The following is a 24,037-nucleotide window of genomic DNA, read 5'->3' as shown; positions in this document are numbered from 1 at the left end:
AAACAAAACATAGTCTGACCTTTTAAAAATCTCCATGTGCATTATTTTTATTTCTACTAAGTATGATCAGTTAACAAGTGTTGCATGAAATCATACCTGGCCAGAGTGGCATGAGGAAGTGAGTGCTGTTGAGCTTGTGCAATAGCTAACCAGGGTCTTTTCATGCATTTTCCCAATTAATTATCACAAGTTTGAAAAATAGATATTGTTATCCCCCTTTTGTGAGATGAGAAAATCAAGGCTCAGAGGATTTCTGTAACTTGCCCGAAGTCAACAAAGAAACCAGGTTCAAACATTTTATGAATATAAAGCCTGTGTGCTTTCCACATTACCAACTCTCCACAAGAGCCCACATCCCTGTGTTCACACTGTTTGCATTCATATTAGCCGAGTAGGCATTGTATGAATGTAATATTATAAGGGTAGCATACACATGCACTCTGTTGCTATAAACCTTAAGAAGAAAAGTTCTAGATGAAAAACAAAGAATCCTCTACCATTTATTTCCAATTGATTTATCTTTGCTGATGGCAGAAAAAAAACAAATGTGGTCAATATTTCCTATTTCCTTCCCTCCCTTCCTTCCTTCCTTCCTTCCTTCCTTTCCTTCTTTCTTGGAAAAAAAAAAAAAAAAAATATATATATATATATATATATATATATATATATATTTCTTTTTTAGATTTCAGAGAGAAAGGGAGAGGGAGAGATAGAAACATCAATGACGAGAGAGAATTATTGATTGGCTGTCTCCTGCACGCCCCCTACTGGGGATCAAGCCCACAACCCAGGCATGTGCCCTGACCAGAAATCAAACCATGATCTCCTGGTTCATAAGACAATGCTGAACTACTGAGCAACACTGGCCGGGCTGCCTCCTTTATATATTTAAAATTTGTAATAGGCCCACAGGATCCACCGTCCAAATGAGACAAAACAATTTAATGGATGTACATTTAATCCTTAAGTTTAATAGACATTACTCACTGAGCAGCTCACCCGCCAGTGATTCCAAGGGATCATAGAATGAGAGTTCAGCTTTTACATTATACTGCATCATAGTTACACACAAACATGCAATGCAAGAAGAAGTTCTGGGGTCTAAAGGAAAAAAATGATCAAAGGAAATTTAAAAAGGTGGTCTAATTATGTAAGCTGCTTGAGGCTTTCTGTTATTTCTCTACCAAATGTGACTTTTTTTTTCAATTAACTTCGTAGATATTTAACAAAGGTGGCAACGCTTTCTATTTGGTTTAACACAGAATTTTTTGACCTAATAGGTTTTAGCTAAAATCTCTCATAGTTGGAATAAAGACAATATCCCTTGAAATCGTTTTCTAGAGGGAAGATGCTGACAGGAGTTGTACCAGTGATGCTTACATATTTCAGTTTTATAGTCTCTGTTTACATAAATGTGACATTTTTCAGATAAGCACGAATGCTTTTACTTATTTCAAGCAATACACCCCTAATTGTCAAAGAAGCAAATATCTCAGCTTTATTGTACCCAGAATAACCATCATGTGTTGTTTACTCTTTCTAACACAATAAATATCGAGTGTTTTGTTAAGCCTGTCTTAAACAAAATAGAAGTCAATAAAGGCTGCAGTTATACTACAATGGAGAAATGTGAAGGCAGGCTACACTTACAGTCAGCACCCGAATTGTTCAGTAGATCTACGACACACACATCACATTTCTAAGCTACTACATTATGTATGGAATATGTAGACAGCACTTGTCAAATGGTAATCATGCCCACCTCAACAGTGTCTGCTGTGCTATGCTTGAATCATTCACTTTGGACCACTGAGATGAACAAATTTCTCCCATAGCTGTGAGGTTCTTCTACCAGCTGTGAACCTGCATTACAATTTGTAGGCTGTCTCCAAGCTAAATTGCAATTTCTCTTAAAGCATCTTTTGATAGAATGTGGCAATCCTAAATGTCAAATTCCAAAGTCTATGAACTATATAAATGAATGCACAAATTTTCATATATTCTCTAAAAGTTGAAGTTTCTGGATTATTACAGAAGCTTTTTACCATCATGGGTCTTGCCATTATCCCTAAGCTCTTGATCATTCTACTGCAGGCTCAATAAGAAGTCACTGGGATATGCCTGGCTGGTGTGGCTCAGTGATTGAGCATCAATCCATGAACCAGGAGGTCACAGTTCGATTCCTGGTCAGGGCACATGCCAGGGTTGTGGGCTCAATCCCCAGTAGGGAGCGTGTAGGAGGCAGACGATCGATGATTTTCTCTCATCATTGATGTTTCTATCTCTCTCTCGCTCTCCCTTCCTCTCTGAAATCAATAAAAAAATAAATATTTTAAAGAAGTCACTGGGATAAAGCTTTCACCCATTGTATTTTGCCCTGCAGGATAGGAGAGAAGGGATGACTACAACTATGAAATATATAAGTATACTAGTATATGTATGTATGCATGTATTTGTGGTTATATACCTTTTTGATTGTCTCATATGGCATTGATAGACACTTATCTAGAAATTTTAAATATTGTTTACATTGAAAAATACAAAGTTGCCTGTCACTCAGTCATTATTAAATTTCATAAAAATCTGTTTTAAAATATAATGCAGCTCAGAGTTAAATGCTTAGGAGTACTCTGCTAAAGCTTTGACGATGTAATTTTAAAATACCTTAAGGCAATTACATGGCAGATGAGAGTGGATCTGAGAAAGTTTCAGTTATCATAAATGAAACTCCTCTAAGGTATTAGTGCTAATAGAATCCAATAGTTTTACATGGTTACTTTCATGATTGAAGTGTCCCCAAAGCAGACCCAAAATTCAGTAATGAAACTAACAAACAGTGATGGGAGGAAAAGGTTTCCTTTATGCTAGGTGATTGTAAATGTCAGTAATATGTTCATTGGAAAATCAGAAGAGTCCTATTGAGTATAATGCTACAAGACCATTCAAAATTAAACATTCACATTTTGTGAAGTTGAATTGCATTTTACTTGTTCATCCTAATTAACTATAAAAGCTGAATCTTTGTACAGGCAAAATTTATGGGGAAAAGTAGTAAAGTTGATGAAGTAGACATAACCCAAGAAGAGTTAGACAAGCAAGTAATTCGGGAGGAAATTATACGTCTGAATAATTTGTCTCAGAAGCAAATGAAGATAATTTGATAATCTTTGGACTATTAAAGTAGGTACCTGGGCTTTAATTTTTCTTTTGCCACTGACAAATTGAGTCATAATAGACCATTTAATATCAATGAATTTCTCCAACTAATAGCTCAGCAAATGGTAGCCCATAGCCTTAAAAAAAAAAAGTGTCCAGTATCTGCCTCTTTATTACAATAGACAGGTTTAGACAACACTCAGATCCCTTTACAGTGGTCGGATAAAGACTGTCCTTCCACTGAGGGTTGTTTTGTGGTGCAAACTCTTTGTTGAGGCAGTGCAGCCATACTGGGGAAAGAAGGCCCTTGGTGTCAGAATCAGTGTCTGCCACTCATTAGCTGCTTAGCCTTCCAGCGGTTCTCAACCTGTGGGTCGCGAACAATGAAAATACATCCTGCATATCAGATATTTACAATCCAATTCATAACAGTAGCAAAATTACAGTTATGAAGTAGCAACAAAAATAATTTTATGTTTGGGAGTCACCACAACATGAGGAACTGTATTAAAGGGTCGCGGCATTAGGAAGGTTGAGAACCACTGCGGCTTAGACAGGTGTTTAACTTCCCTGAGATTCCATTTTCTCATCTGTAAAAATGGGGATAATAATATCTATGCCTATAAAAGTAAATCTTCTCTCAAAGGAATTCATACCATCGAAATATTCACTCCTGCTGGCCCTTGATTCCACTCATCCACCAGCTTCCTCATCCACCAGATAAAGGGAAAGAGCCACCTCTTGAAGTCTGATGCTTTGTGTATTTCCAGCCCTCACAGCAATCCTATGAGGCAGGCACTATTCCATTTTATAGGGAAGGAAACCAAAGCTCAGGAAGAACGTATAACTCGTCCAAGGTCACACAGCCAGTAAGTGGTAGAGCAGGATAAATTATAAAAGTTACATGGCAGTAAAGTTTTACTGCTTTAAAAATGGGTTTAGTGTTTTCCATAAAAAAATTACTTCTGTTCTAACACCCTTGTAGTGCTTTGTTTGTCTAATCAATGCCTCTCGCTGTAACACCAGAGTATTCAAAGGACAGCTTTAAATGAACAATAATCACAAACTCCCTGGATTCTGACAGCCACAATAAATCCTGTTTTAATCATGCATTAAAAACATGTGTCATCTGTTTGATAAGCAGTCCTCTGCTATTGCTTGACCTGGCAATGAATTAATAAAGCTGAATATCTGACAACTCTAGGCATATGTATGAAGTATTCCCAAGGGATCTATATGTGATTCTCAGCTCCCGCCCTGCTGACAAGAAGATTTGGTTTCTAAAATGGTATATAAGGAGACTGGCTCACACTTAGAAACCTGGAAATTTTCAAAACTATATTTAAAAAGTGAGTTCAGAGACAGGTCCTGATATGAGCCAAGGCCAGAAGAGGTGACAATCTTGGAAAGAACGGATAATGGTTGTGTTATCACCTGGGTTTCAAAAGATCCCTGTGAAGTCCCAAAGTCTGCCCAGTAACCTGCTACATCCCTGTCTGCCCAGTAACCCTGCTGCACACCTGTCTGCCCAGTAACCCTGCTGCACACCTGTCCGCCCAGTAACCCTGCTGCACACCTGTCCGCCCAGTAACCCTGCTGCACACCTGTCTGCCCAGTAACCCTGCTGCACACCTGTCTGCCCAGTAACCCTGCTGCACACCTGTCCGCCCAGTAACCCTGCTACATCCCTGTCCGCCCAGTAACCCTGCTGCACACCTGTCCACCCAGTAACCTGCTACATCCCTGTCTTCCCAGTAACCCTGCTGCACACCTGTCCTCCCAGTAACCCTGCTGCACACCTGTCTGCCCAGTAACCCTGCTGCACACCTGTCCGCCCAGTAACCCTGCTGCACACCTGTCTGCCCAGTAACCTGCTACATCCCTGTCTTCCCAGTAACCCTGCTGCACACCTGTCCGCCCAGTAACCCTGCTGCACACCTGTCTGCCCAGTAACCCTGCTGCACACCTGTCCGCCCAGTAACCCTGCTGCACACCTGTCTGCCCAGTAACCCTGCTGCACAGAAGGCACTCCTGAGTTGAGAACCAAGGTTGCAGCACCCCTGCTCTGGAGCCTGGCTATTTGTAGACATGGACTTGGAGAGCCAGAGGGAGAGGAAAGACAGACTCGATGATCTCTTCTGCCAGCTGCACAAGTCACACCACAATTTTCTTCATTGCATTCCTGGACGTCGCCTGGTCCAAGATTTATTTTCTCCCTCCAGCTGCATGACGCTAATGAAAGGTTTGAAATATTGTAAGCAGCAGGCTATGAGTATGTGGTCTGGAATACTAAAGGAGAAAAGAGAGTGTCCCACCACTTATTCATTTTACAATGATAAACCACTTGTAGGAGCCAGTTCATAAATGCCCTATCAGTAGAGAATGGTTGGCATGGAGTGCAGGAGTTAGAGAGATAAATTCAGCCAGATTTCATCCCCTAAAATCCTGGGAGCTGCTTGACTAAAAGGCATTCTTTCAAGTGATTTGTTTATGTGCCAGGAAAAACTTGAATCTTGTGTCATAAATTAAACCAAGAATTCATGACAAAGAAGGGAGATCTGAAAACTGGGAGAGATATTGTCTCTTCTAATCTGAAATTCTAGGGAATCATCAAATGCAGCCTCAAGTCCCTATATCAAGGATGTATAGTCACCCAGAGTTGACCCAGTAGTGAGTACTATGTGAAGGAGTGCCTCTCTTTACACACACACACACTCTCAAAAAATATGTGAATCAAATTTTGATAAATAGTATATTCTGGTGATGAAAAGCAGACTCTATAAAGACTTTTCTGCACTTTTCTCCTTGGGAACATTTAGGAGCATCATTTCATCTCTATAAGCCTCTGAATCCTTGTATTTCAAGCAGTATAATTGTACCTGTGCAATTACATTGTTGTGATTATTGATAATATGTGTCTATGAGGTACTAAGCACAGCGCTGGGCATGTCACACACCCACACTGCTCTAGTCTTCATCCTAGCATAATAGCTGTTTCATTAAAATTCACTTGGGATCTATGATTTAGCATGAACAATGGCAAGTTCTTTAAAACCAGGACTCCTTTTGTAACGTGAATTTAACTTTTCCTGTTATTGTAAATGTTGTTAAGTTATTGTGAGAAGAAATAAGATTTCATGCTGACATTTAATGAGTGCTCAATAAGTATTAGCTCTAATTGTTATAGCATTATTAGTATTGTTGACATTTTTAACAGTCTCTGATTGACTCAAGTGTGCTTGAACTACTTATTAAACCATGTGCAACTCGGAAGTAAAGAAAGCGTCCGTAAGAAATTATTTGGATTACTTGTAGGGGAAACCAACGGCATTGATATATAATGAAAGAAGCATCTAAAAATGGTATAAGATTAGAATCAAGCCCTAATATTTCTTCACATAACTTATATCTCTTATATACAACCAGGGCCTTCAACATAAAAATATGTAAGCTGGAGAGCTCTCTCTTTGCACTCTGATAACTTCTGGCTTAATCCGTTTTCTCTGTTGCCACACAGTCTCATCTGTAGCTCCACTGTTTTAATTATGAATTAAAATAGGCTCCCAGAAACAGCTTCGCTTTCCTCTGCATATTGCAAACATCTCTGGGGTCATCGTTTCCAAGGCCACCACACAGGTCAATACGAGAGGGCGTTGGGAGTCCCAAGCGGATCTTGGCACGTACAGGCCGTCACATATGGTCCTCGTGTCTCAGTCCCACCAGTGACCCTGAGGAAAATAGTCTGTTCCCCGAGCTCCAGAATGTTACTCAAGGATATAAATGTGCCCTATGCATTTCCCCTTCTGTTACTCCGGATGCTAGGGCTAGAAAGAGGCTTTCAGCCTGTGTATTGGAAACAGCCTGAACAGTGCTGCTAATGCTTTTTTTTTTTTCAGTTTCATTTATAAATTTATCAGCAGTATCTGATCATTGATTTGTATAAACTAACTTACCATCAATTTACATTTGTTTCAGTTCACACCAACTTGGTTAACAGGGAAAATGAAGGAAAATCCTGAGCCACAGAACCGTGGCTGAAAGTGGCCTAAATTATAAAATGTCCTCGTTGTCACTGTCAGAGCGACAGGTGAGGTCTTTAAAGGCTATTTTCTCCATAATCAAACCTAGACCCAGATGGTCCTCCCCACAGATATATGTGAATCATTATTTTTCTAATGGCATCCATGGTCATTCACACACCATAAAGTGTAGACCTCTTAAAGTCATCCTGGGTGCATTTGGCTTTCTCTTATTTTTCCCATCCATCTTGACGTCATTCTAGCAACTCTGAGACTGAAATTTTCTAAATAGAGAAATCTTTGCAGTAATATCATGTAAAAGGAAAGTTCTAGGAGAGCCCTGACTTTTCAAAAAGTTATATCTTTTCCTCTCCAATTTATATTAGAAATGAAAAATAAATAAAATAAATAAAGGTCCCAAACAAGGGTCAAAAAAAGAAATTATTTAAGAGATATTGTTATTTAAATCATCCACTTGTAAAGCTGTGACCATTGTTATTGGAATGTTTTTTTAAAACAATACTCTCAGTCTTTTCAATGAAGATACTTCCAACATTTTATTTCATGAGTTATCTTGAGGAAATCTGTGTACTATTTTAAATTTTTCCCCTCAAATTTACTCTAGTCTCAATTGTGATCGATATTTGTCATAGTAACTTCTTAATTGCATACCATCCATTGGTTTAAAAAACTGCAGAACCTTAATTTCTCTAAATGTGTTATTTATTTCTATTAATCCTACCATCCAGCTCTTGTTGCTATTACATAAAATCATTGATTCTTATCCTCCAAGAATACTTAAATAATGGTCTAGCCCAACAATTTTCAACCAGTGTGCCACAAGACTTTTTAAAGCATGCAATACCTAACTATTTAGTCAGGGGCACTGACATCTTTTCCTCTACATTGTCAAATAAAAAACTGACAACAGCCAACACAACAGCTGTCTAGTGTGAATGAGTCAAAATTATAGCTATTTTTGTCAGATCAGCAAAAAATATATTTTTTGGTGTGCTGGAGAAATTTAGTAATTAATTTATGTGTGCCATGAGAGGTAAAGGTTGAAAATTGCTGGTGTGGCCTGTTAATGCCCACATAAATGCATACTTTTTCCTGAAGAATTGTGCACTTTTTAAATAAGGATTATCAAATGTGGTTTTAAATAGCCAATACTCACTACCCTGAAGTAATTCGTATTTTTCACCAGAGTATTATTCTAATGCCAAGACCTTATTGAACCTGTGCATATTTCACAGCCTTGAGATACTAAGAACGACTCAGATTATGCCCCCTGACACTGAAAATGTAAAAGCTGTACTGAATTTAATATTTTAAAGCTTTAAATTGGGATTCGATATGGTAATGAAAACAAGCTTTATGTTATTGGTTCTTGGGTGAGAGAGCCAGTCTGGGACTGCTGGGACTCCTGCTCATCAGTCCTCACTGGAAACAATTCCAGGAAGAAGCACAGGAGTTATCATCACAATTCAGGCCCATGAGCAATAGGAATACCAGAGGCAGAAAATGTGCGATTTCATGCTCATTCATTTCACAGAGGATTTACGAACTGACCTGACTGGAGCAGCCACTCCTCCAAAGGCCTGCGGGCATCACCGAGCACCGTTCCCACCACCTCCACGAGGTTGGCCAGAGGCTCCGCCACAGCACCTCTTTCTCCCTGTGCGAAGATTTTTGACCAAATCCTTGAGTTTGCATTTCTTCTGCTAATATATATCTTTATTGATTTCAGAGAGGAAGGGAGAGGGAGAAACAGATGGAAACATCAACGATGAGAGAGAATCATTGATCGGCTGCCTCCTGCACACCCCACACAGATCAAGTCTGCAACCCAGGCATGTGCCCTGACCGGGAATCAAACTGTGACCTCCTGGTTCATAAGTGGACGCTCAACCGCCGAGCAACACTGGCTGCTCTCCTGGAGGTTTAATTAAATGTAGGCTCCGATTCCATAGGTCTGGGTTGGGGCCTGAGTGTCTGTATTTCTGATGAGCTCCGAGGTGATGCCCATGGGCCACATTTTGAGTTGCAATAACCTAGATAAGGGACCAGGGATGGAGAAAATGGGTTGTAAGACAGGCCTTCGGCAACCTGAGCTGTGTAGTTGGCATATTTTAGCTGTAATACTTAATCCCTGGATTGGTTGTGATTTATATAATTTTGAGGACATTCTATCATTGTGAAGAAACCACTGTACATTTGTCTTAACAATGAATTTATGCTCTTTTGGATATGTGTTTTTTTCACGTTCAAAAACTAAAGACCGGTCCCCTTTAAGAATATAAAGCACATCTGTGTCTAGACAATAAAACTGTAAGAAATCCTGCAACATGAAGAATAGACATTAATGCCATGCAAATGCAAAACAATAACAAAGGAGAGGAAGGACAGTAGACCTTGGAGGAAAGAGACTATAGTGGAGTTGCCTCTGCCTGCTGCCACCAAGCTCAGATCATTCTCACTCCCTCTGGTTTAAACCAAGTTGTGTGGACTGCTTTATCCCATTGGGGAAGGAGATGAAGTTAATTCCAATGAGATCATTGGTAAGCAGCTATCCGTCAGAGCTTCAATATGCCAGTGCCATAGAGCTGAGACTACGTAGGATCCAGAACCCCCTGACTCTAGGAAAGATTGAGGGTTCACTGTTTGTGTGACACTAGAGAAACAGCATTATTTTAACCTGGGGTCAAGAACTACTTAGGATTAAACAGGAGTCTTTGATCAAATCTTTGAGTTTGCATTTCTTTAAATTATGCGGGGGCCCAGTGGTTGAGAGTAGACCTATGTATGAACCAGGAGGTCATGGTTCAATTCCCAGTCAGGGCATATGCCCGGATTGTGGGCTGGATCCCCAGTGTGGGGCATGCAGGAGACAGCCAATCGATTCTCTTTCATCACTGATGTTTCTATCTCTCCTTCCCTCTCTGAAATCAATAAAAATATATAAAAATTATGCAGGGCACTGAGCTTGTAGTTGTGCATTATTTTAACAAGAAGAGAAAGACATACTTGCATAAATCCTATTATCAACACCCTTTGACAGTGCCCCTTCAGGAAGCCTTGCTTAAATCAGTGGTTCTCAATCTTCCTAATGCCGGGACCCTCATGTTGTGGTGACCCCCAACCATAAAATTTTCATCGCTACTTCATAACTGTAATTTTGCTACTGTTATTAATCATAATGTAAATATCTGATATGCAGGATATTTAGGCGACCCCTGTGAAAGGGTCGTTCAACCCCCAAAGGGGTCACAACCCACAGGTTGAGAACCGCTGCTTAAATGGTAGTGTGCCATCAAACCCCTGAGGCAGCACACTGAACTGTAGAGCTAGTGTCTGCAAGAAACAGCCAACGTGCAAGAATTTCCTGCTGGGCTGAGATGAAGTGTTCACGGGCCCCCAAGGACTGGAAAGGTCATGGTCCCACACCACACAAAACTTCCATGTTAGCTGAAAATTAAAATGGCCTGTTTCTTCATTTTTTCTGATAGCGAAGTTCTGGATCAATTCATTGCCATGAAGCATCCTTTCGCCTCCTACCCCCCCACCCGACACACACACACACACCCTGCACCAGCAACCCAAGCCCCTGCTCTGTTCCCCTTCAGCTAATGAAGGACATGTTCTTGCCTCAAACCTATGGCGTAATAAGGATTTCTCCATCACCATTCTACTTAGAGCGTTATTATCTTTTATCCAACTGATTCTTCGTTTGCACATAGTAGGCACTAACATTTGTGGGATGTAATTGACTTCAAGGGACGGATTATTTCCTTCACAATGGATTTCATTTGGTTCATTCATGAAAAACAGAGTTTTCTTCAGAGTTTGTAATGATGAGCATGAACGTTGTGGTCTGAGCTGCCTGTCTCCCTGCTGCTAGGAAATGGCCATAATGTTTAATTGCACAGAGTGCCTTTTATTTTTTTCCTAATCAAGAAGTTACGGGATCTGCTGGCTTAGCAGGTGCCTCAATTCTGCATAATTAGTTGCTAGGAATTGTTGAGCCTAGGCTGATTAGTCTTAGCCAAAGGAAATTAAATTTTTTCCGTCAACAAAGCCCTGAACACAGCTAGAGATTCTTGAAACCACAGTCATATCCGGTTCATCTGCGAAGCCCAGACCCTGGGGATGGGAGAGGCGAGAGGTGGGAGATAAGAACCAGCCTCACTACGCGTGGGAGCGATTTGATGCCAGGCAGCATTCGAGGTTATGACATGAAGGGACCTGAGTCTCTTCCACAGGATGTGGTTCAGCTCCGACAGGGGCTTTGTGGTGATGCAGAATGAAGCATTGCTCCCTAGGTGCCTGCTGTTTGCTTCCCAAGTTTATACACCAGCCTCACTTGGAAAATGGAATCAAAACAAATGATCTGTGTTTGCCCCTCCTGTGTTTGGCACGTGAGGAAATTGGCCGAAATGGATGGAATGGCAGGGACAGATGCCTCCCCATCCCCATCGTTTCACTCTGTTTTAAGTATATGCTTAGCTCAGCCCTCTCTGTGCCTCTGTCATGGTGTTAACTTTTCACTTAGTGGAGGGGATTTTTTCTGGCCTCATGGGATGACATTGTAAAGGGGACCCATGCTCTTCCTTGTTGTGACCAATATGCAGCCCTTTGGACAGGGGGTGGCCATCATGTGTGACAGTGATTATCTATCTGCTAAGATGTCATTAGAAAAGGCTGCCAGTTCTGAGTCCCTGAGATGCACGCAATGATTACTTGCAACATTCACTTCATTGAGCACTAGCTCGCCAGCTGCATGTCTGCTTTGCTCTTATAGTGAATGTCAATAAGGATCCCTGTTAATATGATCCACCATCAAAGTCAAGGCTGGGAGTCTGGTATGGAAATCAGAATTATTTTGCTTAAAGGCATTATTTTAAAGATTGTTCAATAAATCCTTCTGTAGTCTAAATGAAAATTAAAGGAAATATTTTAATATCCATTTTATAAAGAGTCACAGATTATTAACATGCCATAGGTCAGTACTCAATAGCTATTGGGTGATGCTGTGACTTTTAATGGAATAGGCTATGAAACTAGGGGGGAAATTAGAGGGAGGAAAGCTCATAGCAAATATTTGATTTCCTTCAGATTGCTTATCCTATATAATAAAAGCCTAATATGCAAATCGACCGAACAGCAAACAACCATGGAACGACCGGTCGCTATGATGCACACTGACCACCAGGGGGCAGACGCTCATCGCAGGAGCTGCCCCTAGTCTGCAGGCCCCAGTTCAGCCAAGGAAGGTGCCAGCAGGGGCCCCCAGATCTCCCCACCTGTTGCCCGGCAGAGGGAGGTGATCAGCAGCAGCAGGGGGCAGGGCCGGCCAAGGCGGATGCCAGCAGGGCCCCCCCCGTCCCCCGCGATCGCCCCACAGATCGGCCCTCATCCCCGGCCAGGTCTAGGGTCTCTATCCGTGCACAAATTTTGTGCACCGGCCTCTAGTTTATAATAAATGCTTTAGTTTGAAAAGTTGAATACAATTCATTCATCTATCACCACACATTTGATGGATGCATACTATGGGTCGGGTACTGTTTTAGAGATCTTATCTACTAATTGATTCCTTTCTTTGTTATTTGGCTAATATTTTAATTCATGTAATTTGCATGGAACCTGAAAGTCTAGTTAGTGTCTCCCTGATAAAGGAGAAGTATTAACACAGATTTTATAATTCACTGAACCTTTGAGGCCCTTACTAAGGAACAATGAATTGTATTAGAATTTATTTAAAAATGTTGTCTGCAAAAACAAATGAAATGAAAAGTATAAATTGGTTTTGTAGAACAATTTCTATGTACTTCACTTTAGACAAACAAATATTTGGAGGAGAGGGAAATGAAGTTTATATACACACATGTATACATATTCACACATAGGCTTCTCCATAAGGATTAATTTACATCATGCAAGGTCTCTGCTGGAGGGTTGTGTCTATTCACTTACCTGTGTGATACAGAAATGTGCACCTGATCAACTATCAAATCTCATTGTCTACCCAAGAGGAAATAGCATGGGAACAAAAATAAAAGAAATGCATTCTAGGAGCACTCTAGATATGTCCTTCTATAAATGTATCACTCTGGGCCTCAAGTTCAACTATAAAGTGAAAGAGTGGTCTAGATCATCCCTTATATCATGAAATTCTAGTGATTATATCTATACATCTCCACTAGGGGCCGCATGAAAAACCCTGACAGTAGATTCCATAGCTCTCCATGACTTGGCGGATTAAAACTATACCCCAGACATTCTTGTGCTTTAGTATCCTATTATGGGGCCATCTGCGACTGAAACATTCAGTGTCTTCCATCCATTACTATTGTCAATGTTTGAATCAAGAGTTGATGTTGAGTAAATTACATCATAGGAGCTGATGTGTTCATTCTGTGATGGTTTGCTTTGTTTATGAAAGTCCATAATGTCTTTTGGTGATTTAAAATAAAGATATGTTCTTAGAAAATTTTTCTCTAAAAATAAATGCTAAATGGTGCTCTGTTGCTATGCTCTCCTTTTACTCTCACGATAAATGTTGCCAAGATTCTCCTCACTTCCATTAGGAATTATTACTGCTTTCACCCAGATCGACTTTGGCAAGTTACGTTTAGACAATATGGAACTTATTTCAGTCAGATCCTTTGACCAGTACAACTTTTGGCTTCTAGATAATTGTCTACTTCCGCCTATCTCAGTAAGGACACTGAATCCTGAGAATGAGAGCGGGAGCTGGGGAATGCATATGTAGAAGCTGGTCAGGTAGCCATCTATAATTCAGTTTCAACCTTTTAAGGATGTGCATAACTAAACTATCTCAGCTCTACTTTCAAATTCACTATAAATAAGAAACCAATTTTAACAGGGTTGACTACTTCTGGAATGCAAACTGGGTAAACTTCTAAAGAAATGGCTCCTTAAAATATAGAGTATCAAGTGCAAAAAAATCCAGCGTCTCCTGTGCAAATCTCTTACTTCCCTTTAAGATATCCAACACTGAATTCAACCAAGATTTTAATTGGCTGGACTTTTGACAAGTTGAAAACTGAAGAAAACCTTTAAGCTTCTGAGATGCTGTGCCTGCGGTAAAACTGGTTGTTACGATCTATATCCCCTGGTTCATTGCGCTGTACCCATAAATACACTGTTTCAAAGTTTTTGGATAATAAAAGAAAACGTATTTTTAATTGGCTTTATTAAGAGTTAAGATTTTAACATATAGAAAATTTGTTTTAGTAGGTGCTATATATATATATGTAAAGCACATTGCCTGGTTATTAAATCAACACTGTGAGAAAAACACTCAAATATTCAGGTGGGAACGGTGGGGGAAATGGAGACTTTTGTACTGTGATGCTTACCTTTCGTGGTTTGTGATTATACTCAAAAATATTATGCTATAACTAATGGACATAAGACACTGGGGGGTAAGGGAGGGCAGGGGATTGTCAAGGGCGGGGGGTGGGGGAAGGACACATGTAATACCCTTTGTAATACTTATTATAATATTTTTTTAAAAAGAATAAAATAAACATTCAAATTTTTAAAAAATATTATGCTAAGTGAAATAAGCCAATCTGAAAAGACAAATATCACATGATCTCATTTATTTGTGGGATCTAATGAACAAAATGAATTGACCAACAAAATAAGACTGGAAGCATGGAGGCATGGAACAGACTGACATACCTCAATGTAGGGTTGGGGGAATGAGAATAAATAAACCAAAGAACTTATATACTTATTGGAGGCCCGATGCATGAAATTCATGCAAGAGTAAGCCTCCCTTCCCCTGGCTGCCAGGACTGGCTTTTCTCTGGCACCCAGGTCCCAGGCTTCACTCGCAGCCCCAGCTTTGTCCAGAAGGACGTCCGGAAGGACATCTGGTCTAATTAGCATATTATGCTTTTATTATTTTAGAGATGCATAGCCCATGGACACAGACAATAGGGTAGAGAAGATCTGGGAGAAGGGGAGTAAAGGGGGTGGGAGGAATGGGAGATATCTGTAATACTATCAACAATAAAAAAAAACATTTTTTTAAACATTGCATTTCAAAATGAACAGTCAGAAACCTGGGATACTGCTTCATAAGCAAAAGGGATGCTGCTGATTGAATTGGTGTCTGAAAGTTGGTAGTTTATGGTTGGGAGAATATAAAGAATTGTGTGACAAATGGAATATAAACATGAAGCAGTGTGACTTCATTTTTTAAGTTAATTGCAGCTTACAGCAGTGTTCATCGTTCCTTTTTTGTCATTCCTTATAAAGACTTTGTTAGTTTTATGAAGAAATCATGAATCATTTCAACCAGAAGTACGTTCCAGAGAGAAATCAAGTTCTTCAATTTTAAAACACAAACCACTTAGTTGGGAGAATTAATGTTTTCATATGACAAAGCCTTGTTGCTGAATTAAATCCTTGTTACATTTAGTAGTTTGCCAAGCACAATATCGTTCTTTTTAATCCGTTAACGATTTCCTATTATAACTACAACAAACCAACCTTATGGTGTGTCCAGAAGTAATATTTGGATCATCTAGCTTGACTAGATTTACTCGCTAAGTATTTTAAATTATGTTTACTCAGGCCATATACATGCTGATCTTTACTCAGACATCTCTTCTACTTTATACAAATGTCTGCATGCAAACTAAGAAGAAATCTTCCTTTCTGTTTTAACCCTAATATTTGCCATCCTAGCTCATTACTCCTATATTCTAAGCCAGATTAACTTCTGTTCTAGATTTAACAAAATCATTTTACTCAGAATCTGATGAATCCGTCACCTCTTAAGATCTTGTCATCTCTTCAGCTTCTTGCCTAACTCTCACAGATATACTGGGCTTCTGTCTTTTCAGTTGCTTTTTTATGGTTCTTCAGATTATTTCCATCTCTTTCTAAAAGAAAGCCAATCAGCTCATTGCTGTGTACCTGTTCTTTTGCCAAACCATCATTCTTTTCCTGTTTGCAACCTCCCTTCTCTGGTCTCACTCTGAATGCCCCTGTTCCCTCCTTTTGGCTCTGGCTGCCACTTCACACGCTGAAGAACCCACTAATTCTGTGTGTCTTTATTTCCCTGCAATACTAATGATCTGTCATCTGCTTATCTGAAATAGAACATTTCTTCTCATTTCCTTTGTCCTTCTACCTGGTTATTCTTAGTGCCCATCGAGCCGTTTTATTCTCTCTTTGTCTTCCTGTTACTGATATTCACTGATACTTATTTATCAATGAATGAAGCTGACAGGCAAATAATTTGCATACTCTATTTGCATACTTCTTACTATTTGATGCCTTCATGTGCACTCTGGTTCAATCCTGACAATCCTAAGAGGTGGGTGAGAAATATATCCCTCTTCTAGAGGAAAGGAAACCCATGTCCAGAGCATTTTAAATAATTGGCCCCACAGCTAAGCCGAGGTTAGGACCGAGGTCTACCGATTCTTTGTGCTGTACCATGCCATATCTCCTCTCTCTGGCAGAAGGACTGCAATCCACTAAGAGTCTTCACTGCATTAGAAACTGGATGGAAATTAACCAAACCCTTCATTGTACCTTTGCAGATGAGAGTCCCTACACTAAATCCGCCAGCCAGACAAAGCCGCCTGATGGAGCATTGGCTGTGAGGAGACAGAGCATCCCAGGTTAGACCAGATTGTTGGATTTTTCAGCTGTTTGACGTTTGAACCCTGCTATTTGGTGATGCCAAATAATCCCACCGTCGTAATAAACATGATGCTGTTCCATAGGGCATAGACTGCATTCTATACAACTTGTTCACACAATATTCATGAAAGCTAGACTTTGGAAAAGCTTGCAAACTTGTGAGAATTCACTTTGTGTGCAAATTCTCTGTGAAATGACCTGAAGTTATATCAGCTCATGCTCATTTTCCTGCACTCACCTCTGTTTTTAGGGGATGACTTTCACAGAAGCATCTATTTCTTTACTGAGAGATAACCAGCAGAACAAAGAGGCTCAAAGTCGCTGTAGCCGATTGTGTATGTGCTGAATAAAAATCATTCCTTTCTTCTTAGCTCTTTGAACCTGGACTTACTTCCATTGGACAACTCCTGGAAAATTCTGGAATCTCCTTTCCTTAGGAAGCTGTGATGAGGATTCTTATAATATTTAAGTGACACCTGTTTTTTCAACAAAAACATTTTGAGAGCTATCTTTAAATGTCTTTACTCCAGAACTTCAATATTTTAAAGCTTTGACTTTGACAATAACATATCTTCTTAAAGTTAAAGGTGGAAGGATATTCAAAATATTATTAAAACTTCATCTGAACTAGGTAATTTATGGAAAACCTCTATGGAGGCAACTGTACTTAAAGGACGGGTTAAAAGCACTAATGCATTAGACATTTATGAAAAATAATGTCTTTATATATTTAACACAAGGAAATTGAGTACAGCTAAACCTTCACTACAGGATTTTATGTAGTAGATTTAGCAATTCAGGAGAAACAAAGCAGTGTCCTCAACAGTAAATTGAGTGGTTTTGCCTGTCAGTGAAAAGGGGAATCTTTCATTTGAATAAAGAGTAAGATGAGTTTTGTTCTGAGCAGCCCTGTTCGTGATTATTATTTATTCGTATAAGAACTACATGTAGTCATGTTTATTCTCATTCTGAAGGCTTAGGTTCATTATGGAAGTACATGGTTTATAAAGGGGCATGTTGTGAATATGTGATGCATCCTTGCCTGTGTGCTTTAAAGATGCTAAAGTAATTTGAATTCAGTAATTAGATGGCATCCCGCAGTCCTAAGACTTCTTCGGTTCCATCCTAGAAAACATCCGTCTTAGTGCTGGTCACATTTAGAAAAACTATTGCAGCTAGCTATGGGCTGTGTTCTCTGCTTTCTCCTTGTCAGCGTCAAGGAAGTACAAGGTTTGAAGTTCAAGAATGCTAGCTACCCATCAATTCCTTCTTGTCTTCTCTACAGTAGCTGGCACTCCGTACTCCTCTGTGGGGAAGAGTGAAGAGAATTACCACTGTCCTTACCACATAGTATGACACAAAACAAAAGCACTGACTGTCATCATGTTTTCCTTTCATGGGTTCTCTAATGGTGTGTACTAAATTATAACACATGTCTGAGGGCCAGGCTTTGCCTTAAAGTCACTGAGTAGTTTTAAAAATTATATGTTATGGTTGGGAGAATATACAGAAGTCATTCATCATAATCCTTGGTTCATGACACTTAAGTGATTCTTCACTGTGTACTTTTTCCTTTTGTTCCTCCTTATAACAGTTTAAAAGTCACTGCCATCATGAGCCTGTTTTGTAGGCTTCATGGGTTATTTTCCTGGGGTTTTAAATAGGCACAAACACCTTTTGCCTACCTCTCAGAAGGTAGTGGTCAAAGGGCCAAAGGTCTTCAAAATCTTCTTAGTTGTTTAGAACAGTCCAAGAAAAGCCCCACCAGCCACAGGGCTAAGGAAACAAAGTGGTTAGGAGCTGATTATTACTCTTTTTGTTTGGCCTACGTAATCTTTTTAGAAATTTTGAATGAATAGCCAATATTTAAAATTTGGGAGATATTATATTAAAAACTAGAGATTTCTGGCTTTTCTTTTTTTAAAAAAAGAAAAGAAATGTATCAAGTCTACGTGAATGTGGGCCCAGATTTGTCACATTTTTACTAGATCTTCTCTATGTATTTTTTTCTTTTTTATTGAATTTATTGGGGTGACATTGGTTAACACAATTATATCGGTTTCAGTTGTACAATTCCATGATACATCATCTGTATATCCTATTGTGTGTTCGTCACCCAAAGTCAAGTCTCCTTTCATCCCATTTATTGCCACTTTACCCTTTTCTACCCACCTCCACTCCCCTTTCCCTCTGGTGCTATTACTATTACTACATTACTATTCTCTTGAGAAAATCAAGGAACTTCTTGGATGCTTCCTAACTGACTTCTGACACATGGAATTCCGAAACCTTACTGTCATTTTAAAATGACCTATTCTTGCCCTGGCTGGTGTGGCTCAGTTAGTGTGGCTCAGAAGTTGCCGGTTCAATTCCATGTCAGGGCACATGCCCAGGTTGCAGGCTCAATCCCCAGGAGGCAGCTGATTGATGTTTCACTTTCTCTAAAAAAAAATAAAATAAAATAAATCAATAAAAAACTATTCTTTTTCTGACAAAAGGAAGTCTTCCCTGACCTTTGACCAAAAAGTCACTTAAAACAAAGAGATCTTAACCCGTCACCTACCATGTCCACCTTTACCCTTACAAAGTCCACAAGAGAGAAATGGAAGGGCCAGGGAAAGCACAGTCTTTATTACTTGCTGGAGCTTCAGCTGAAAAATCCCAGAGTGTTCCGATGAACTAAGTTGGACCACATGGGGCTGTAAGAGCAAAATGCACGTTTACAGCCTTTGATTCTCTCTCCTGTGCTCACGTCCCATCTTACTTCCCTCAAAGATAGTATTACTACCCTGGGAGCAAGGAAAATGTGTCTAGAGAAAAGTGCACCAAAGAAGTGAAAGAAGGCAGAAAGGAGAGCTCAGCTCACCTATCAGCCCCCAAATCTCCCCAGTGCAGAGGCACCTCAGTACAGAGGCAGCGCCGCCGCTGTTACCCTCCCCTGTGCCTGGGGAGTAAGCAAACACAAGGAGCTGAAACCTCAAAGGGTCTATGACTTTTCCTCACATCTTCCCACAGCTCCACTCCCAGTGATCCAAGGATGGTGATTGGATTTGACCACTGACCACTTTTTCTGGTGGAAGGGGGTGGGGAAGTGGAGGGTAGTGGAAGGATTTTAAGCTTCTCTGTCCAAGTTTTATGAAAGCTTAGGCTGTTCTTTGAAACTTATGTAGACCTACAAATGTAGACCTGCTACTCCTGGAGTAAATATTTATTCACATGTGAATACATAAGATTTCTTAACATGGGCTCCACATTTTCCATAACATAATAAACAGTACCATTTCATAATTCTGTCCCAGAAAGGTAGCCTTGAATACTAACAGAAATATAATTTGCTTTTCATTCATATCAACATTCACTATCCTTGTTTAAACTCAAAATTACTACAACAATTATTTTATAATCACAAGTCAAATATGTGCCTACATTGAATGATAATTCTAAGTATAAATTCCTCATCACCCTCCTTTGCTCTTCTCAAAAAAGAGAATGGATTAAACATCCCTTAGGAGCAAAGTACATTTGCTTTGGATAAAGGAGAAATGCATTATTCATGTTATTTGGAAACTCGTCATTTTAATCATGCCTCTTATGGCATAAAGTGTGTAAGAAAAAAGATTTTTACTCTTTTCTAAGTTTTTGTAAAATTTTTAATAATGAGGGTATTTTATTTATTTTTTATTTTTTTAAATATATTTTATTGATTTTTTACAGAGAGGAAGGGAGAGGGATAGAGAGCTAGAAACATCGATGAGAGAGACAGCAATCAGCTGCCTCCTGCACATCTCCTACTGGGGATGTGCCCGCAACCCAGGTACATGCCCCTGGCCGGAATCGAACCTGGGACCCTCCAGTCCGCAGGCCGACGCTCTATCCACTGAGCCAAACCGGTTTCGGCTAATGAGGGTATTTTAAAAAATGTCGAGTGTCCCTAAAAAATGTTTAAATTTAGATAAAAGACAACATTCTGGTAAAAAAATAATTAAGGATGACTATTTTCAATCTCATTTCTGCCTTTTTTTTTTTTTCAAAGAGAAGATGAATTTCAAGTACAGAGATATTTTTAACTAACAGATTCTACTACACATCTATGTGTATTAAAAATAATGTATTGATTTTATTCTTTTATATTTGACATATTACTGGTGTACTGAAGTTTGACCACTTGAGTGGTTTGTCCAAATTATTAGAGGAAATTTGTACAGATTCTGGACAGATTTTGCAAGTATTTGTAGCTTTACCCACTTAGAGCTGAGGCATTTAATCATGTCTGTCTAGTGCCAGTGAAGGGAAAACAGGATACTACATAGACCTCAAAAACTGGAGTTTATGTATTTTTTATTTGATTTGCTTCACCTTTCCAGGTAGGACAGCTTTCTTTCTTATGCTGGTCTTCCAAAGAATTCTGGGCAATTCACAAGGGCAGGATAGTGTCAAACACTCACCTCTATTGCATTTTCCTTTTTTGTTTTAATCCTCACCCAAGGGCATGCTTACAGAGAGGAAGGGGGCCAGAGAGAAATGTTCTTCATTATAGCAGGTATATAGTGTGACATTTGCCCTCGTATTTAGAGTTATAGCACTCTTCAGGTGTATGAAGGACAGTTACTCTAGTTTTCTGGCCTGGTTCTGCTTCTTCTGTTTAGTTTCACCATTGAGCTCCTCCAAAAAATGGGCGAGTGTCACGAATAGGAAACCAAAATCAGTTGAATGAAGCAAGTGTGAAATGTCATGCAAATAATAGTGCTGCACAATGCATATGTATATCAAATCATCACACTGTGCACTCTATTCAAGTACACCTAGTAAAGCTAGAATAAAATAAGAGGTGAAGGGCCATTGCATTTGCAATGTGCTCTCAGGTGATTTAGAAAAAACTAAGTGTTTCTGTGTGTGTGTATGAAGGAGTGCTTTATAGTGTTCCTACAACTCATACATTTTTACAATTATTTCAAAATAAATTAAAACAAAAACATGGAGCTGCAGATGCTGCCCAAAGTTTTCAAGTGAGGGAATGACCCACGTGGGAACATGCCAAGAGACAAGGACCTTTGCTACTCAGTCAGGCTGTCCCTGCATCCTCAAAAGCACCCAGTGGGCCAAGGTGAGGACATCAGGGACCTAAGGCTCAGGGTGTGCCCCACCAGAGCCGTCAGAGTCAGCATTAAAAGCCCAAAACAGTGATGTTTACATATGCTAAAATTACTGAATATTTAAGAAATTAGCAACACTGTATTACTTCTTTAGAGAGAAGTTTCTAAGATCATAGAGTTGAGACTCTTGGTAGCACTGCAAATATGTGTGAGATTCTGCTCACACCCCTGTTCGTTTATTGATTTGTGTTTTCCATAGTCCTTGTCACTATCTGAAATTAACTGGCATTTGTTTCTCATTTCCTCACTAAAATGCTGCACAGGTGTTCTCTGTGCAGACTTTGTTACCTTATGACTAGCACACTTGCCTACCAAAACGTGCAACCCGTTTTGTGACTCGTATGCTGTGCACGTTAGCCTTGAGGCTGCACAAAATACAACATTTCTAAGGAAATCGTTGGCTGCCCACCGCTAATGAGTGAGATATAGGTCAGCTAGAAGCTAGAGAATATTAAAGGCCAGAGGTCTCCCCCCAGCTTTATCTGTTTCTGTTTGAGCAGAAAATGTCTGCAGGCTTGGAACACCTTAAGAGAAAGGTTGAGCACCATTTAACAATAAAATTGACAAGATCAGAATGATTTATTCAAGTGTTCAGCTACCGAAAAGGCTAAAAATTTTGCAAAAATAGCCAGAGTCTATAAATAGAGTGATGCAAAGCAGAACTTATTACTTATTATGGCAGGTACACACTCAGGATTTTCCCCTGAGAACTGATCCACTTTGCTCTGTGGCTGGTTGTACATAACTGAGTTCTCCAGTAGCACTGGGCAAGGTGGGCAGCTTGATTTGTGTGTGCGGGGCTGTGGCTTCATTAGTGATTCAGAGAAATGAGTCTATTATGTTTGAACTTCGCTCATGCCTTAGTAAACATGGGTGAAATAGAATGAACCAGTACATGTGCAGCAAATGATTTTTTAAACATTCATTCTTCCAGCATGCAACTTAGGGGGAGATTCTTTATAGTGAATTAGTGTGGGAAACTGATATAGGGTTAAGCCTCGGACTGACCTGCTGGCAAAGTCACAAACAAGTCCTAGCTTAGAGGGCACAGTCCTCTTAGCATAATTAGGCTTGACCTTATAACACTCCCTAGATCTTATCTGGGAATCTAATGGGCCGAGGAAGTGCAGGAAGTGTAACCATGGTCAAAACAAGTGAGACTCACAAGAACTGTGTAACTACGGTAACCACTACCTTGTTTACCTCTCACTATAAAAAGCTTGGTGAGGCCTGAGCACAGTTGAAGTCCTTCCTCTTGAGTTGGACTTGCTCGCCTGGTCCCCCATTATTCCCAAATTATCTTGTGTCTTTTCTTTTTCATTTGCTGTGCGGCTCCTCTTCCAGACCCAAACCCTGAACCACGCAGGACGTGGAGGGAAACACTTACGACAAATTAGTACTGTGCCTTGATACTTCCCAGGCCCCCTGTGTTATATGAGTAGTGGCCTTTGGTTAGTGTTATGCTCAGGGTACACACAGTATTCAGACTGAGTAACACGGGTGATGGCCAGCACAGTCTCCCCAGGTCTAAAGAGAATCTTACAAGCAGGCTCAACAACATATGCAGAAGAGCTACAAGAAGAAAGTCTTCTTCCTCTATTACTCTGCATTGAAGAAAAATTAATTCTCTCACTCTATGGGTTAGGGAGACCTTCAACCCAGGGAGCTTTAATGAAGTGACCTTAGAAAATTGGCTTGGGTACAGGTTGTATTTATTGGCATTGGGGAAAGTAAAGAATTGTCTTACACAGTTTTCTGTGAGGCCATTAATACTTCTTTCTTATCCATTGGGCTTACGTGATTAAGAACAGCTTCCCAAATTTCAGTCATTCACAGGTCAAATTCATAGTATTTGTTATATATCTGTGTTCCACCTGTATTATGATTAATATTTTAGGTACATTTAAATTGGTTCACTTGTTTACTTAGCATTTTTTTAAAATTAAATCTTTATTGTTCAGATTATTACAGTTGTTCCTCTTTTTCCCCCCCATAGCTCCCCTCCACCCAGTTCACACC

General features: G+C 39.8%; 1 protein-coding gene across 2 annotated transcripts in view; it reads left to right on the top strand.

Moving 5' to 3' along the window:
* Positions 1-24,037, top strand: part of GRIP1 (glutamate receptor interacting protein 1) — a 257,964-nt gene that overhangs the window by 70,556 nt on the left and 163,371 nt on the right. For both annotated transcript variants that reach the window (XM_023761662.1, XM_023761661.1), the window contains exon 2: positions 16,763-16,843. In XM_023761662.1, the coding sequence (XP_023617430.1) occupies positions 16,763-16,843 (81 nt within the window). The remainder of the gene's footprint in view (positions 1-16,762; positions 16,844-24,037) is intronic.

This window comes from Myotis lucifugus, unplaced genomic scaffold (assembly GCF_000147115.1).
Source record: "Myotis lucifugus unplaced genomic scaffold, Myoluc2.0 scaffold_212, whole genome shotgun sequence".
In the NCBI taxonomy this organism is placed as follows: domain Eukaryota; kingdom Metazoa; phylum Chordata; class Mammalia; order Chiroptera; family Vespertilionidae; genus Myotis; species Myotis lucifugus.
This window is presented reverse-complemented; position numbering and strand designations above follow the sequence as displayed.